The sequence below is a fragment of the Strix uralensis genome, chromosome 16 (genome assembly GCF_047716275.1).
Source record: "Strix uralensis isolate ZFMK-TIS-50842 chromosome 16, bStrUra1, whole genome shotgun sequence".
Taxonomy (NCBI): domain Eukaryota; kingdom Metazoa; phylum Chordata; class Aves; order Strigiformes; family Strigidae; genus Strix; species Strix uralensis.
In genome coordinates this window covers 15,709,089-15,724,605 of record NC_133987.1, presented here as the reverse complement: position 1 = coordinate 15,724,605, position 15,517 = coordinate 15,709,089, and the positions used below count along the sequence as shown (strand labels likewise).

General features: G+C 43.8%; 3 protein-coding genes across 3 annotated transcripts in view; 2 read left to right on the top strand and 1 right to left on the bottom strand.

The window, feature by feature from the left end:
• Positions 1 to 15,517, top strand: part of CLEC16A (C-type lectin domain containing 16A) — a 376,293-nt gene that overhangs the window by 179,103 nt on the left and 181,673 nt on the right. The window lies entirely within an intron of this gene.
• RMI2 (RecQ mediated genome instability 2) lies at positions 5,197 to 8,303 on the top strand. Its single transcript, XM_074886673.1, has 2 exons — positions 5,197 to 5,485; positions 6,606 to 8,303. Exons 1-2 carry the CDS (start codon positions 5,215 to 5,217, stop codon positions 6,752 to 6,754), a joined length of 420 nt encoding a protein of 139 aa, XP_074742774.1. The 5' UTR covers positions 5,197 to 5,214; the 3' UTR covers positions 6,755 to 8,303.
• The window catches only part of LOC141950919 (uncharacterized), an 89,213-nt gene continuing 84,324 nt past the window's right edge, over positions 10,629 to 15,517 (bottom strand). Inside the window, exons 71-74 of the mRNA XM_074886424.1 lie at positions 15,359 to 15,468; positions 14,416 to 14,535; positions 13,836 to 13,975; positions 10,629 to 11,603 (exon numbers count right to left, since the gene is read on the bottom strand). Of these exons, the coding sequence (XP_074742525.1) occupies positions 11,588 to 11,603; positions 13,836 to 13,975; positions 14,416 to 14,535; positions 15,359 to 15,468 (386 nt within the window). The 3' untranslated portion in view covers positions 10,629 to 11,587. The remainder of the gene's footprint in view (positions 11,604 to 13,835; positions 13,976 to 14,415; positions 14,536 to 15,358; positions 15,469 to 15,517) is intronic.

Genomic DNA, 15,517 nt, shown 5'->3' with positions numbered 1-15,517 from the left:
GTGGTAATGTTGCTGTGATGTTCTCAGTTCAAACAAGATAAGGCTCATAGGGAGAAATGGTCTCTTTGATTGGACTTGAGAAAGATCTTGCCTGCTTGAAAATTTGACTCTTAGTAAAAGCCTCTCCCTACTAAGCACCAGAAATTTATTTCATGAATCTTTGAACAGGCCCTGAATATTGCAGAACCCTGCCAATGTATGCTCTGGAACAGCTGTAACTTCTCAGCCTTACTGGCCTCTATGCGTATTTCTAATATTTGACATCTCAGATTTTAAGTTTTCAAAAATAAAATGCTACTCTTCTGGCTACTTTTCTTTGGGAAAATTATTCTGCTCTCACTTCACTGGATGAACTGGATGCTGACAATGCTAATCAGAGTATATTTATGCAAAGCCAGCAGCTGTCAAGGGAGGACACCCTGGTCTTTATTTCCCTACACTGATTATAGGGGCTCTCTGGTCCTGTTAAACTTCTCCTAAACATCCAATTCTTTTATGAAGTGAAACGAAGTCAGCAAAGCTGAATGACTGAAGTCTCCTAGCTACTGGCTTCACTTCAGTCAGGACAAAGATCTAACGCTTTGGATGCTATTCATATTTCCTGTTTAAAAAGAGGTCTTTTTTTCTTAGTGCAGGAGTTTGACTAAGCTCATCTGGAAGCCAGCTTTACAGACTATTTCCAGAGCAGCAAGCAATACTGGTAAAGTAAAGACTATGAATAATTCCTTTTTTTTGCTTTCATCATGTCATAGTCCTATTCCATAGAACACTGATGTATTTCAGTTACATACCAGCATATTTATAGTACGGAAAGAAATAAACAGGTGACACCCACTTCTGCAGAATGTGACTGGAGCTCTCTAAGCATTTCCTCTAAGTATTCTTTGTAAATGAAATGAGTCAGCTAAGCTGGTGAGCATCGCACTGTTTTCATAGCCTGTAGGCTACCATCAGTAGGAATGTGTGGTGAGTAGTGACAGGAACTGGTTAAGTTTGCGTGATGGTGAGAGCAATGAATTTCTCATGTTAAGGCTGGCTGTACAAGCTAAGGTTTCCACCCTCTCTGAGGTGTCTGAGCCAGATGCTGTTTTCCCTCTGCCACACACTGGGTGCAGCTGACAGCTCCTGGCAGCTGCAGGAAAACTCTTGCCGTAATCCTCTACTGATCCCATTAAGCATAAGCTAATATGGAATGTATAGCATCTGTATTGGGTTCTCAAGAAAAAAAGCACGAGAGGGTGCCTTGCTAATGCTTTACTTGATAGCATTTGCCACAAAAGTTAGTTCATCTTATCTTAGAGTGACTCCCATCCAGTTTTGGCAGGACAACACTATAGGAGAGGCCAGATTCTTGTTGTTAGTAGTAGTATTATGATGTATGTCGCTCACGTTTACCTGTCTTGTCCAAGTCACTTCTAAAAAGTCACTTATTCAGAGCTACCTGCTAACTAAATGCAGGTTGCACCTAGAGTTTTCCTGTTCCAGCAGATGACTTGCCTGGCTCCAGGTCTTTTGAAATTGCTGGTCAAACATAATTTAGCATCCGTACTCCAGACTGATCAGTCCCAAGGCATAAATTACAAGCAGCTGAAGTTCAGGTTAGAGATGCAAATACGACTGACTTCCAACCCATTAATTCCAACCCATTGATCCATTAATTTCAAATCATTAATTAAATTCAGTGATGATGAGATAGCCTAAAAAAAAAAACCCTGAAGGGTGAGGATGGTTTTCCAGTCTTCATCTAGCATGTCAGCATGTCCACGTTGCATCTTTTAAGCAGTACAAAACAAACACCAAGAAACAACTAAATTTTATATTCTTGTGATGGTTTCATATAGTTCTGCATGCAGTATAAGAAAATAAGCATAAACTAGGGTGAATCTCTTTAAGGTGAAACTTGACAGTTGTCTGTGCTAAAAGTTGTCCTTCAGTGAAGTTTCATACGAATACCAGGGAAAGGAAGACAGTTTGTCTCAGATCCCTCTTCTCACTTATGGAGTAATGCATTTTTACAAAGTACTCTTTTCTTATCTTGCTTCTGTCATGCTTAGCTCCTGTACGCTGCTTCCCTTTACTGGAGGAGGATATAAAAGATACAGTCATATCACTTTGCAGTTTACTCAGTGATTGTGGGCAGCCAGTGTCTGCAAGAGATGCTGACACAGAGCAGCGCCCGCCAGCCGGCTGCAGAACAGAGCAGGGGGAGAGCTGCCTGGCCTGTCCCCATCACACTTGAATCCCCAGTGTTTTTGGGCTGCCACGGACAAGTTTTTCTATAGTATCTGTTTCATGGACATTTGTGGGCCATTCAGACATTACCATTATGATCCATGTATTTATTAGCTCCACACTTCATGACTTCTTCCATTCACCTGTGGAGCTTCCAGGTAGCCCTGTTTCTAAAGCAAGTATTTAGAAAATACTAAAAATAAAATTTTTTCAAAAATTGATTGCTTGGATTGCAAATCTTAGAAAAAAAAAGAAAATTAAAACAAAACTTCTTTTGAAGTCTAGTTAGTGTCTTCTCAGTACTATGAAAGAAAAACTGAGAAATGAAACTGAAGAACCTTTTCTGTACATACTAACCAAGGGACCGGGACAGAGACCTTTTTTAAAACTTTTGGGTAGGATTAAAGACTGCAAAATATCAGAATCTCTGGCCAAGGGAAAGAAGGATTTTTCTGATTGCATAATATCAGCCTTTTACCAAAAGGGGAGGGGAGCAGAGAATCGCTTCCATTTTAAGTAGTACGGTCAGTGGGAGTGTGAAAAGGTCTGAGCTGGATGGAAAATTTCAAGTTGCTGCTTCTTGGGAAATCTCTTTTCATGGAGATCTAGGGTCAAATTCTTAGTCTAAGTTCTTTTGACACCATACCAACAAAACAGTGCCAGAGTAATTGAGGGAGACCTGGCTCCTGATACGCTCTGGACTATCTTATCTGCGTGTAGTCTGACCTTTTTTTTTGCCCATACTGTGATAGCATCTCACGTGCATGTTAATGTGAGGAATAACGTCCTTGAAGACTGCCTTGAGAAAAGGTGCATATTGTAGTAGCAGGCAGAAGAAGATTTGATTCCTTCTTTTTAATCCGTGCAAACCAAAACTGTCTCATCCAGCATGCTCTCAGAAAATGTGCTCAAGTTTAATCCAGTCTAATTAACAGCCTGTCAGACACCAACTCATTGCCTTTTCCAACTGTGTGCTGGGCTTCCTCTGCTACCCATAAATCAGAGTATGATTGCTGTGGGATCAGCTCCACAAAACAGTCTGTTGAGGCATCAGACATTTTTCCTGCAGCTGCAGAATGTGTCTCCATGCTGAGCCAGTTCTTTGATAAGGCCTTTGCAGATAATTCACTATAATTTTGCATTTTACTGAAAGATAAGGATTTTCTGCTTTAGGAAAACAAATCAATTTCTTGGTGCTTATCGCCAGTACTTATGCCCTTCTTCTCATAACACAGTTTCTTCAAGGAAAATCTTTTAAAAGGGACCTTTTAGTCTCTCCTGGAGATTACACTCTTGTAGGGGTCTTGCCTTCATCTGTAGATTTAATGGCTTAATAAGCATTAGACCCTCCTATTATACAGTAACAAATAGGAATACAATACTTCTATCAATATTTGGCACAATTAGGTTTTTTTATGTGAAACTAAATATTGATGCTGTCAAGTGTCTGCAGCTTAGGGGCATAAATTACAAATATTCTTCTGTGAGTCTCGCTCAAATTTTGCATTCATATACAGTAACCATCTAATGTCTTTCTATTCCTGTAAGCCATATGATCTGATTGCCAGATTACATGATTTGGTATTGTGCTTAGATGTCAGTGTTTTTATTGTTATGACCAATATTATCTTTTATTCTTACTGTAAATGGTAACAAAAAGTTAACTGCTTCCTCACACTATAAAAGGAATAAAGTCCCATTTACAGAATTTCTCTAAACAGAAAATATCTCTGGAAAAAGATATGCTGAATAAATAATTCATAACATGACGCGTGAGTAGAAAAAAGGTCTTTTGATGTATTTTGCTACTCAGAACAAAACTGGATTTTTTAAACAAAGTAACTGGCTATTTTAATAGAGAACAAAATCTGCTTTAAAGAATGATTGCAGTGGTGTCAGTTCTCTATGTATTTTTACCCATTTTGCACTTTTGTAGGTAACAGAACTTGTGAAATTGAGGACTCCATCCCCTCGGTTTTCCTGATTCTTTTCTTTTTCTTTGTTCATCCTCTTGTTTTTTCATTAGCTTATTTCTCGGCTTATTTTCTAAATGAAATGTCAACCCACCCACCTAGAGGAAACCATAACATTTCAAGGATTTCAGATTGTGGCAAAACGAATTAGCACGTCTGTAATATAGACAGACAGAAAACAAACTCTTACAGGCCTCGAGATTAAAGTCTCCCAGTTTAAAGCTGCCTATACTTTCAGTGCATTATGCTCCAGATTTCTACAGGAGTATATCTCAGCATCCCTGAGAAAATTAGCATGTGCATTTTCTTTTTTTCTCACGAAATGGGAGGATCTTCATCAGCTAAACAATAAACATTAAGCGATCATTTCTTGCTAACTAGTGAAGAAATACTGTGGGAAAATATCTGGGGTGGCTCCAAGAGCCGGGGAGGCGTGGGGAAGCCTTACCCCAGCGCAACCCTGGCGGGGGGGCGAGGAGCAGAAACCGCTCTGCAGGGCGGTTAGCAGAAAAGTATTTGCTGATCAAACCTAATGATTGAATCAGATTTTACACTGGTTTTTGCACGTCGATCCTGGATTGAGTTCAGGTGAAACGAGAACCAGCGGGTCTGGAACTCTGGTGAGGCTCTTACTAAGGGATGGAGGGTGGAGGCGGGGGTTCAGCAAGGCCCGGTTACAGCTGCGGCGCGCTGGGATCAGGTGAACCGCCTGGGAGGAACTTGTTTGCAATTTGCATCGAAAACAGCACACCTGTGCCAAGTCCTTGACTGTCCGTGTAAGCCATTCTTGTGGCAGCGCAGAAGAGGCGGCAGCGGCTGGGCTGGGCGGGCTGCGTGGGGCGGCGCGTCCCGCTCTGGAGAGGCGGGTGCTGGCGCTGCCCTCAGCAGGCGGAGCGCGCCGCGCGCCGCTTCCCGCCCTTCGCCCCCCTCAGCGGCTGCGCGCCGCGGGCACCGGCCGCCCGTCACCCGCCCCAGGCCGCCCGCGGCGGCGGCCTCCCGGCGCGACAGCATGGCCGGGCCCGCGCCGGGGCCGCCGGTGAAGGTGCTGGCCGCCCAGCTGCGGGGGGCGGTGCGGGGCGCCTGCGGGACGTGGCAGCTGGGGCGGGCGGAGGCGGGCCGGGCGCCGCTGCGCCTGCGGGCCGTGTGGATGCAGGGGACCGTGCTGGAGGTGGAGCGCGGCGGCGGCCACGGCGGCTCGGCCCGGCTGCAGGACGGCAGCGGCCCCTTCACCGTGCTGGGGGTGGAGAACGTGCCCAAAGGGCGGCCCTGCCTCAGCGCAGGTACCGGCCGCCGACGGCGGGGCGGGCGGGCGGGCGCTGAGTGGCCCCCGGCGGGTGGGGGCTCCCCCGGGTGGTGCGGAGCGCTTCCCCTCCCCGTTTTTACTTTAAAGTAATTCAGCAGAGCCCCTCCCGGTGCCGCCGGGTACCTCCCCTCCCGCCGCAGGAGCCTGTGGGCGGTGTCGCTCCCCGGACGGGGCAGGTACACGGGCGTGCGGTGCCCTGGGCCGCTGTGGCGGCGCTGGCCGCCTCCCGCGGAGGGCCGGGCGGGGCTGGGCTGCCGAGGTTGGTCTCACCCGCTGACGGAACGGAGCCTCCCGCACGGGGCTGGGGGCGCTCCCGCTGGCTGAAGGCGGGAGACTTGCCGGCCTTCGTGCCCGGGGCCTACATGAATTGTTAAGACTGGTTCTTGCGTGCCTGTTTCTGGATGGGCACGCTGAGCTGCGCAGCTGCACTGAGGCCATGCTTTCACACACACCGTCATTCACGGAAGAGGCGTCCGGAACGTGCTGTGCTGCTGTAGCAGTCAGAGAGAGCAGCGTGTGCTGCGGCGGGGGAGTGTCTCTGTGGCTGTCAGTACGAAGGTTTATGCTGTATTCCCCTAGGAGTTCCAGTAAGGGTCCAGCCCTGTTTTCAGTTCTCCACAGTTAGAGGAAATGTTTGATCAAACTGGGGTGTTGCAGAGAAGAGCTGTGAGTCTGGGAATAAGGATAAGGATTTTTCTTTTTTTTTTTTTTTTTCTTTTTTCTTCCCTTCACCAGTACTGTTAATTCAGCTGGAGAGGTGCTGGACTTCAGCATTGCAGGAACTGTGGTATAAAATAGTCACATTGCTTAATTTGCAGTCTTCAGAATTGTCCTCCCTCCACTTGCACAGCAGAAGGAGGAGTTGTGCTGGTTTTAACTCTTACTGTATATATCTAGTAGAATCTATAAAAATGGCTGTAAAGATAATGAAGCCTTTTTCTGATATTTCGTTCTAAGCAATCTTAGTTCCTTCAGTTTTCTTGCAGGTATTGGCAGCTTTAGTTCAAATTAACTACTTGGTTTTAAATATTTTGCTTTCTGAATTAAAATGAAAATACAAAGGTTAATTAAATTTCATGTTTGCTTGTTTTTTTTAGGGAAGTATGTAATGGTGATGGGTGTGGTGCGGTCCTGCAGTCCTGAGCCTGTTCTTCGAGCGATAAAGATGACAGATCTTTCTGAAAACCCTGTGCATAAGAATATGTGGAGCCTTGAAGTGGAGGATTTGCACAGAGTCATCCCCTAGATACTTTTTCTTCTGCCTAAAATAACTGGAAATGTACTTTTTTTTTCCCTTTGTTTTTTTTGGTGCAGAACATTGGGGCATTCTCTGTATTTGTGTTTTCAAACAACCACCAGGTACTCTTGGAGTAAACTGAAGTGAGAAGTCAGGCTCAGAGTTAAGTGCATATCTGATAATAATCACAATGTTCATCTCTTTCACAGTCTTTTTATACCAACAGATTTGAGAAACACTTACTTGATGCTTTGAGTAACATGTCTGTGCTGTTCAGAATACTACATGTTCCTACACACGTTAGTTGCTGTTTCTAGGAACACGTGTTTAGTCATCCCTGTAGTGGCGCATTGTTGGCAGTGAGGGCTGCACAGAACTCGTGTTACCAGGGTGAACTCGATACGTGGAATGGAGGCAAAACGTGTCCATTTAGACTGTGGTTGGAAAGAACCTCTTTGCCTTTATTTTCTGTTTCAGTAATAACCATGTCAGTAAACTCTACTTGTAAGATAGGTGTGTCTGTCTAACTGTAAGCAGTCTTGTACTTAAACACCTCCCTGTTTTCTGTGTTTCTGAAGTACTGAAAGTGGTACAGTAATAACCCCTGTGTTCCAGTGAAGTGAAGTGAACTGAAAAGCTGCAATGAAGGATTCCTTGGAATAGGTTATCCACGTTCAAGATGCAAATACCTTTACCACCTCATGAAACAAACTTGCTGTGCCAAAGTGCATTTTTCTCTTTGAAGGTTTCCTTTCTTGTTCCAATGTATGCTATTTTTAATTGTTTAAATAATTCTTAAATATATTTTATTTTTATATTTCTTTCCTCTTCCTGTGGGGAAAAAAAACCTGACGACTATGAAATCAAATCAAAAAACCTTTAAAAAGCAGAACTATTACTACTTTTTATTTCTCCTCTTGTCTAACAAGAATTTTGAGTCCTGAAGAAAGCCTTGTATTATCCATGTGGTATGGCTTTGTAGTTTGGGACTATATTGTCCAGTTATGTTAATGAGGAATGCATATAGGAAGGGAAGATCCTCTCTGATTGTACAATTTAAGACAAGAATCAAGTGGTGGCTAAATTTGAAAACTGTGGGATTATGTTTTCAAAGCGTATGGAAATTAAATACTGTCTTTTTAAGTAGATCTTTAAATGAGATCTTTACAGTTTAAGGACTGGATTTCGGAGTGCAGTTCCAGCCTTGAGTTTAGTATTCCAATCCAGACCACATCAGAGGCTGTTGTATAATGGAAGTACTGTGCTCTGAAACCCTGCTGATGAAATGCCAAAACACATGTACAGATAAAATTTTGGCAGTCTGGGTTTATTTATTGTTTTTAATGTTGGGAAAAAAATCCACTTGTGGAATGCTGTGGCCTTTCAGAAATGATCCACGTGGTTGACATACTGGCTGGCAACTGGTTTTGTCTGGTGATGGGATACTTTTCCATCTGAATGCTTATGTAAGGAACGAGAAGCTTGTTCCAAGTAAGTTCGCTTTGCCTTCTAACTAGGTAGCAAAACCCTGGAAATAAAGAGCTAAAAGTCTGCTGCATCCTGGCCAGTGTCAGTCAGTTTACAGCAGAACTGAGTATGGCTTGTAGCCCCTGTTGTACAGCTGGTGGGCGCACAGTGTAGTGGCTGTCAGGGGTGGAACTGCTGTTCATCCATCTGGCAGTGATGCACAGTCACTGAGTGCATCTGAAAAGTTGTATTTATATCAGATTGGATTGGATTTACATAGGGCTGCATTGGATTTGTGGAGGCTTTCTTTGCATCTTTCACCATCCTCTCCTATGCAGAGGCTCATGAGTCAAAGAGCATCTGGCGTTTCTTTGCTCCCTTGCTAACAGGCAATTCCAAGCATAATAAGATGTAGATCTCTTCCGTGTCTGGGTGGCTCTATACTGTACCCTCGACCTCACTAAAAACCCAGGCATGGGCTCTGGTTCCAGCCCCCAGCAGGTTTCACATGCTTATCAGTACAAAGCTATCAGTGTTGCTTGGCAGTTGAGTGGAAGGAGATCTGCTCCTGAACTGAAGTAGTGTTTCAGAAAGGCTGGCAATTACATTAGTAAAACTGTAACTTTCAAGGGTTTTAAAGCCAGGACTGGATGCTTTTATGACAGTTTACATTAAAAAGTGCTTTCCTAGGAATTCAAAGCAAAAGATGCTCTTGGCAAAGTTGAATGTTGAGCTTCTAAACAAAAGGTGTCTAGTGATTGCTTTGACTTGAGTTTAGCTGTGCTTTGCCTAATGAGTAGCTGATGATGCTTATGGCTGCTGGTGGCTTCTGTACTGCCTAGGTTTAAGGGTCAGGCTGAAGTGCCTTGCCTCGGGGTTTCCACAGTTTGGCACCCTCGGGCTCTACAGGGTGGTGGGAATTCTCCCTTTTCCACATCTTAACTCATGTCTCGAGTCCTACAGTAGCATGTGGGTTTGTGACTGGCAGCTGTTGTACAGCAGAGCCACACTGAGAGGTTACAGGGTGAGCGCCTGCTCTAGCCTGGTCCTGGGGAGGGGGAGGTCACAGCTGGGACCTAGAGTGCTTGGTGTTTGGGCCTTGAAGGGGGCAGGAAGGCCTCTGTGCACTCGGTGCTAGCTCTGTTCTGACTGGAACCAACCTGGATTTATCCCAGGGTGCATGCCAGGCCTGGGGAACCCAGCTGGTGGAAGCGTGAGGCTCTCTGTATGTCACACTTAGTCTGTGGTAGTGCCTCAAAACGTCAACTTCGCTGCTGAGTTCTGGGACATACGAGCTTGTGTGGTACATGTAAATGTCTGTGACCTTTGTAGAGCTGGAGTCTGTATAGGGCCTATATAAAGGCCATGTTGAAGGTGAGTTGTAGGCACTTAAAAATACTCTTGGAAGAATGACTTACCCTCCCTGCGCTCCTGCAAGGACAGCTGGGTGTGGGCGGGTGTCTTCAAGGTGCTCTGCTCAGCAGGAGTTACAGGTGCAGGCGTTCTGGTCAACAGCAGGCTGGGACGCGGGCTCAGAGCTGTTTGTGTTGTGTGGTCTGTAGGTCCATCTGCTGTTTGGGGGGTTTTAGACATTTTCCATAGAACAACATAGTTTGTACTGCGTTACCTTCACCTGAGGCATAACCGTTTCAGATGACTTCAGTCAAGGTGTCCTGGAACGGGCGGTATTACCAGTCGTGTTATACTAGAAGTTTAGTGCTGATAAAGCCGGGGGTGGCGCAGAGGAAAAGGCCAGTTTTGAAATACCAAAGCTGAAGCATCGAGCTGAGAAATGATGCTGTCAGATCCTGCCGAGGGGATCTTCCCGGAGGATCGTGTCTGTGAGGAAGCACGGGCAGGTTTTAGCTGGGTTAAGGGATGCTTTTGGTGCTGGTCATCACCGCCTCTCGGCACGCTCCCTGCGGGGAGCTGGGTGTGCTCCCCCGCACCCCTCTGCTGCCTTCCCCTCGGCCTGCGGCTGCCACCCTGCGTGGCCGGGGCGGGGGGGGTGGTGGCCCTGTTTCTTAGTTCCCAAGACGAGGCAGCACCGTGCAGCGATTAAGACATACTTAAAAATCATTGGGATGGCCGGTGCCCTTGGTTCGGTAAAGGCTTTGCAGAGGTAATGAGGAACCGCTTGGCCTCTGACAGGCCGGCGGTGGGTCTGTACTGGGGAGCGTCGTCAGGCGGGGCTGGACGACAGCTGGGAGCGCGAGACCGGGGGGCGCAGGGGACGGACGGACGGACACAGACAGACACACACACACACCACCACCACCCCCCCCCCCGCCCTCCGCGGGGGCGGGAGGGGCTGCGCGTTCTCCGGAGCCGGGCGCTGTCGCCCCCTGGCGCTGTCCGGGCGGCCCCCCCCCCGCCCCCCACCGCGTGCAGTAAAAAATGTACTCCAGCATAAAAATAAGGAAGTCCAATGTTTATTAACGTTATTTCATCATTCAGAACAGCATTATTTCAATCTTTGCATATTTTGCAAAGGCATCTGCAGGATTTTGCAATGTTACTTTTTACTAAGGAATAATTGCATTGCTGGTACTGTATGGAGAAATGCATTTTTTTAATCAATAGACATACAACTTAGTAATTTAACAGATGAGACACTTTCACACAACAATATAACACTTTAAGACTACTTGTAGGATAGGTATCAAGTCACCTTTTCCCAACACGTAAAGTGGTATCTGAGAAGGGGCATCTAAAGACACAGAAGGAGAATGTGAAACGTGAACAGATGCCAAGAAGGCTGTCTCTCATTTAACACGGTACACATCAATAAGGGAGAAATCAACCAGCATAAAAATGAGAAAATTATTAAATGCTTTCAATTATTTAACTGTCTCACATCTTAGCCCTCTTGTGTGCTGGGGCACTTCCCTGGAAGAAAAGTCGCTTTCTCCAGAATTTACTGAACAGCTGAGTTTCAGTTCTAGAGGAAAAAAGAAGTCAGCATCTCTGCACAGGTTCAAAGCCACGAGTAGCCCACTTGTACTAATCTGACCTGGAAAAGACCTTTTGTCATCTTTTAGATGTATTCATGCTATGGTTCAAGGCTTGTGAAGAGGCAGTTTTGCCACTGAATGGGAGAATTTTTTTAAAGTAACTGATACTCTTATGTCCAATTTCTTCTGGTTGATTATAGTGTCTTGGCACTGTACTGAAATCATTCCTCTTACCCTCAGGTGTTTCTGTGTGAAAAGCTTTCCTTTTATACTATATATGCTTCATTATATTTGGAGTCCTAACACTAATTCATTCACACTTTCACTGCTGTCCCTACTATTGCTTCTAGCTTGTCTACCTACAACAGCCTGTTCTGGGTGCTGAAAGGGTTCTTCCATCTTCAGGGCTGGTGTCTGCCATTCAGAACTGGCTCAAGCTGAAATGACGAAGAGATGAAATCCAGTTAAGTGGTAAGTACTTAAGGGGCAGAAAGTAACAAGCGACATGTAATACAAGCTGTTCTTATGCTGAATTACAAGAAATCTATGAAGGGAAAAATAACATCAAATATATTTATGACATCAAAAAGCTGTGGGAAAAAGTATTCTAGCATTTTAGATACAGTTCTATCTTAGCTACACTAAAAGGAAATAAAGATGTAAGGTTCGTTCTTCATGTTTGATGATAAATTCACATTTAGGAGAAAAAGAACAGCATTATTACTAAAGTTTATGGGCTCTGGCTAGTTCAGTTATCCAATGAAAGATCCTTGACAAGATGAATTTCTAGAAAGTAGTGTGGAGTCAGCTATTACTGACTGCAGTTTTCTCTTTTGTTCTCATGACCTTAGATGGCTATTGGTCACCATGCATGACAAGCCTGGCCATTACAAACTCTTTCACAATATCAAACCTCCCTTACTGCAGTGTAGTCTGTTACACTTCCTTCTCTTTAGTGTGTTTACATATTTAAAGATTTAACTTGCATCTTTCCTCAACCCTTCAGTTTTTTCCCCACAGAGAGACCTCCAGACTTTTCTCAACTGATCCACAACTTAAGTAAAACATGGTGCCCAAAACTGGATACATAAAGTAAGTTGAATAGAGAAGAATATTTCTTGTCTTAAATGTTTATTCATGTGTACATCCCCAGTATACTTTGCTTGTTTAACAGATACTTTAATAGCATGTTATTATTGTTAACTGAGCTTGTGATCCACTGTAATTCCAATCCCTTTCCGCAGAAATGGGACACTGTAAACTAGCAGCACTAGCTGACTTCAACCTTTTGGCTACTGAGCCATTCTAAAACTCTGTTTTCAACTGAATATTCAGGCTCAGATTTAACAAAATTTGTCTCTATGTTTCATACTCCTCTGTTGAAGAATTTATATAAACCATCGGAGCTAAAACCACTTACTGCCTATGAGATACTGCCCAGAAATTTCGGGGCCATTTACTGCTTACACACTGGGTGAACTGAATCTGTAAGGAAGATAATGACACGTGCCATTATTACTGCATATGGGAGTGTGATGCATGCACTTACATATATACTAAGTGTTCTAGGTTTTTATTTTATGGCTAACATAATCGTATACAAACTCCTGATAGCTATTCCCTTCCTTAGTGGGTGAGAATTCAGCAAATAATTGTAAAGACTTTTTTAAAGCATACCACAAATATGTTTGTAGTCACCAAATCACTCTTTTGAGGTCATAGTGAGTTTACAAATCAAATGAGTAACATTTCATTGCATATATTAAACCCCCCCCCGTTTTCTCCTTACTAAGCCTTAGCAAAGCATGGAGCCTAAGCTAGGAATGTAAACCCAAGTGCTTAATTTTAACCAAAAGCAGAACTGGCTTTTCTGTGTGATCCTGTCATTTACTTAGAGTAAATGTTTCCATTGCAGTCTTGTAAAAATGTAATTACATCTTAAGTTATTACTTGGGCAAGTGTATCAGTAATTAGTATGACAGTAACTTGTATGTGTGTTTCCTTTAATGTTCTCATTCAATGAAAACATACAAATGTAGCAAATATCAGAGAAGGTTTTGTCCTTTTTTTGGTCTAAGGAATAACATCATGCAGATGAATGGAAGAGTTAAGTTCTGGGGATGTTCTTGGTCATCTCTCAAGACAACGATATGTGAACAGCCAGTATTACTCAAGTGGTACAAGTTATCATTGTTTATGTATCATCATTTATCTAATAATTTGTAGCCAATAAATATCACAGTTCAAAGAAGGTACTGTATACAGAATATCCAGTGGAGACAGAGTTTAAAAAAAAACCTGTAGAAAAGATATATAGTGCAAATTAGTGAATGTACATAACATAGAAAATGCTGAAATATACAGCCACTATCATCCTTAAATGGTAAAGTTTCCGATTGCTGCAGTGCTCCAGCCCAGCCAGCTGCTTCCCTTCAGGTGCTTCTGTTGCACAATAGCTCAGTTGGGCTGGAGTAAGGTAACGCATACTGGAAATGGCAACTGCACGGCTGAACTGTGCAGTAACTCTGCACTAGTAATAATATAGTAACTCTGAAGAAAATAAGCAAGAGAGGACTAATTTTATTACTAAGAAGTATTTTGGGGCTGTGGACTTTTATACAGGTTTTTTTCTTTACAGAATACTCAGGATGAAAAGACACAAAACTTACCACTGAGGAGGAATTTCCACAGGGACAAAATTTCGGTTGCACAAATGGACAAAAGCTGCTGCTAAACTGCAGGCAGCCTTCAACTCCTGTGAGTGACAGGTGTCATAGGCACACATGCTGTAGAATGGTGCAGGGTCCACCTTTAACACAAAGGGGATTGCTCAGAGGAGTGGTGTGCAGCCTGCCAGCACACAGCTCTTCTGGAGACAGCAATCTGGCGAGGCCCCTGCCCATAAACTGAAAAGGAAGTTGGATTTGTGTCTCCCCCTGCCCACCCCTGTTAGGACCATTCACAAACCTCTGTTCTCTTCCTATTACTGAGGGGATTGTTTTATATTTCCAAATTCTAGACCTGTATGCTGAAGAGTGGTGCAAAGTCATGCCACTACTCTGTGGATGTCAAGGACCTTGATTTATATTTATGGTGACAGAACACCATTTTTTCTGTCTGGGTTGTTCTGATGACTTCTAAAGTTACCTGCAACTAAACTTCTATACCCTTGCAACAATTACATGTACTCCTTTGAAGTATGACATCTGGGTATTCAGATAGTCCTTTGGTGGCTGAAGTTATACTTACAACTTTGAAGCAGTTCCGAAGAAGTGAATGTGATTCTTCAAAAAACACTTTACAGACTCCTTGGCTAGCTGTAATTGGACATGGCTTCACTTTCTTCTGTACCAGACTGCACTTGTTCACCTGGGAAAACAGAATTACCAAAGTTGGGGTTTTTTGTTTCTTTTTTTTAAACATCAGTGTAGCACGAATTCTTGATTTCCAGTATGAGATGGTTTGAAGGAAGATATGGACAGCTCAGTACACAGCTCTGATTAGCATTTATTAATATTGAGACTACCTTGCACTCTTCTTAAAAATGTATGTCTCATAAATATTACACATTACAGACATTGTTTCCCTTTTCTGTTGATTTTATTATTCACTGAAGGATTTTTGGTGTGTGGCTGCTGACACAGTAGGTAGTTGGCTAGTTGTCTTAACTTTTATTATCTATGACAGATCAGAGTTGTGCTTTTCCTAGATCTTTTTGTTGGAGAAAAAAAGTTTCAACACACCCAGCTACAATAAAACAGCTCTAAAGAAAACTTCAAGAGGGAAAACTTCCTGGTACAAGCTGTGGCTCAACTGATGGACATGTGGATTTCTCACTGACCAACTACCACCTGGCTCTGCATTCCACAGAGAGGTGCTTTAAGTAGGAAAACATCAAAGAGACTTGGTTCCAACATCAGTTCCTTCTACTAGCAGAAGCAGCCCCTATGCTTCATCTTACCACTTAGGCCAAAAATGCTCAATGCCTATCTACAGGGAATTCTTGTATGGTTGTTAGTAAATATGTGCAACCTTCTCCCTGGTTAAACACAGGAAAACAAATTACATACAGTATGTTGCTGTTTTCACTATCTAGCTCTAGTTCACTGAAGCCAGAACAGTGTGTTGGAAGTTGTCCTTTGTGCTCCAGACCACTGGTATCTGCACGGGCAGCAGCCCTTCAGCTCCTTACCTGCCAGCTCTGGGTGAACTCCTGCATGTTGTCAGTGAAGGAACGATTAGGAAGTACCCATTCATTTCCAGCTTCATTATCATTGGTACCAAAAAGCCCAGCTGAAATACCTGGAATTAAATTGAAATGGAGTAAAATAGTAGTTGTCAGGAGTAGACA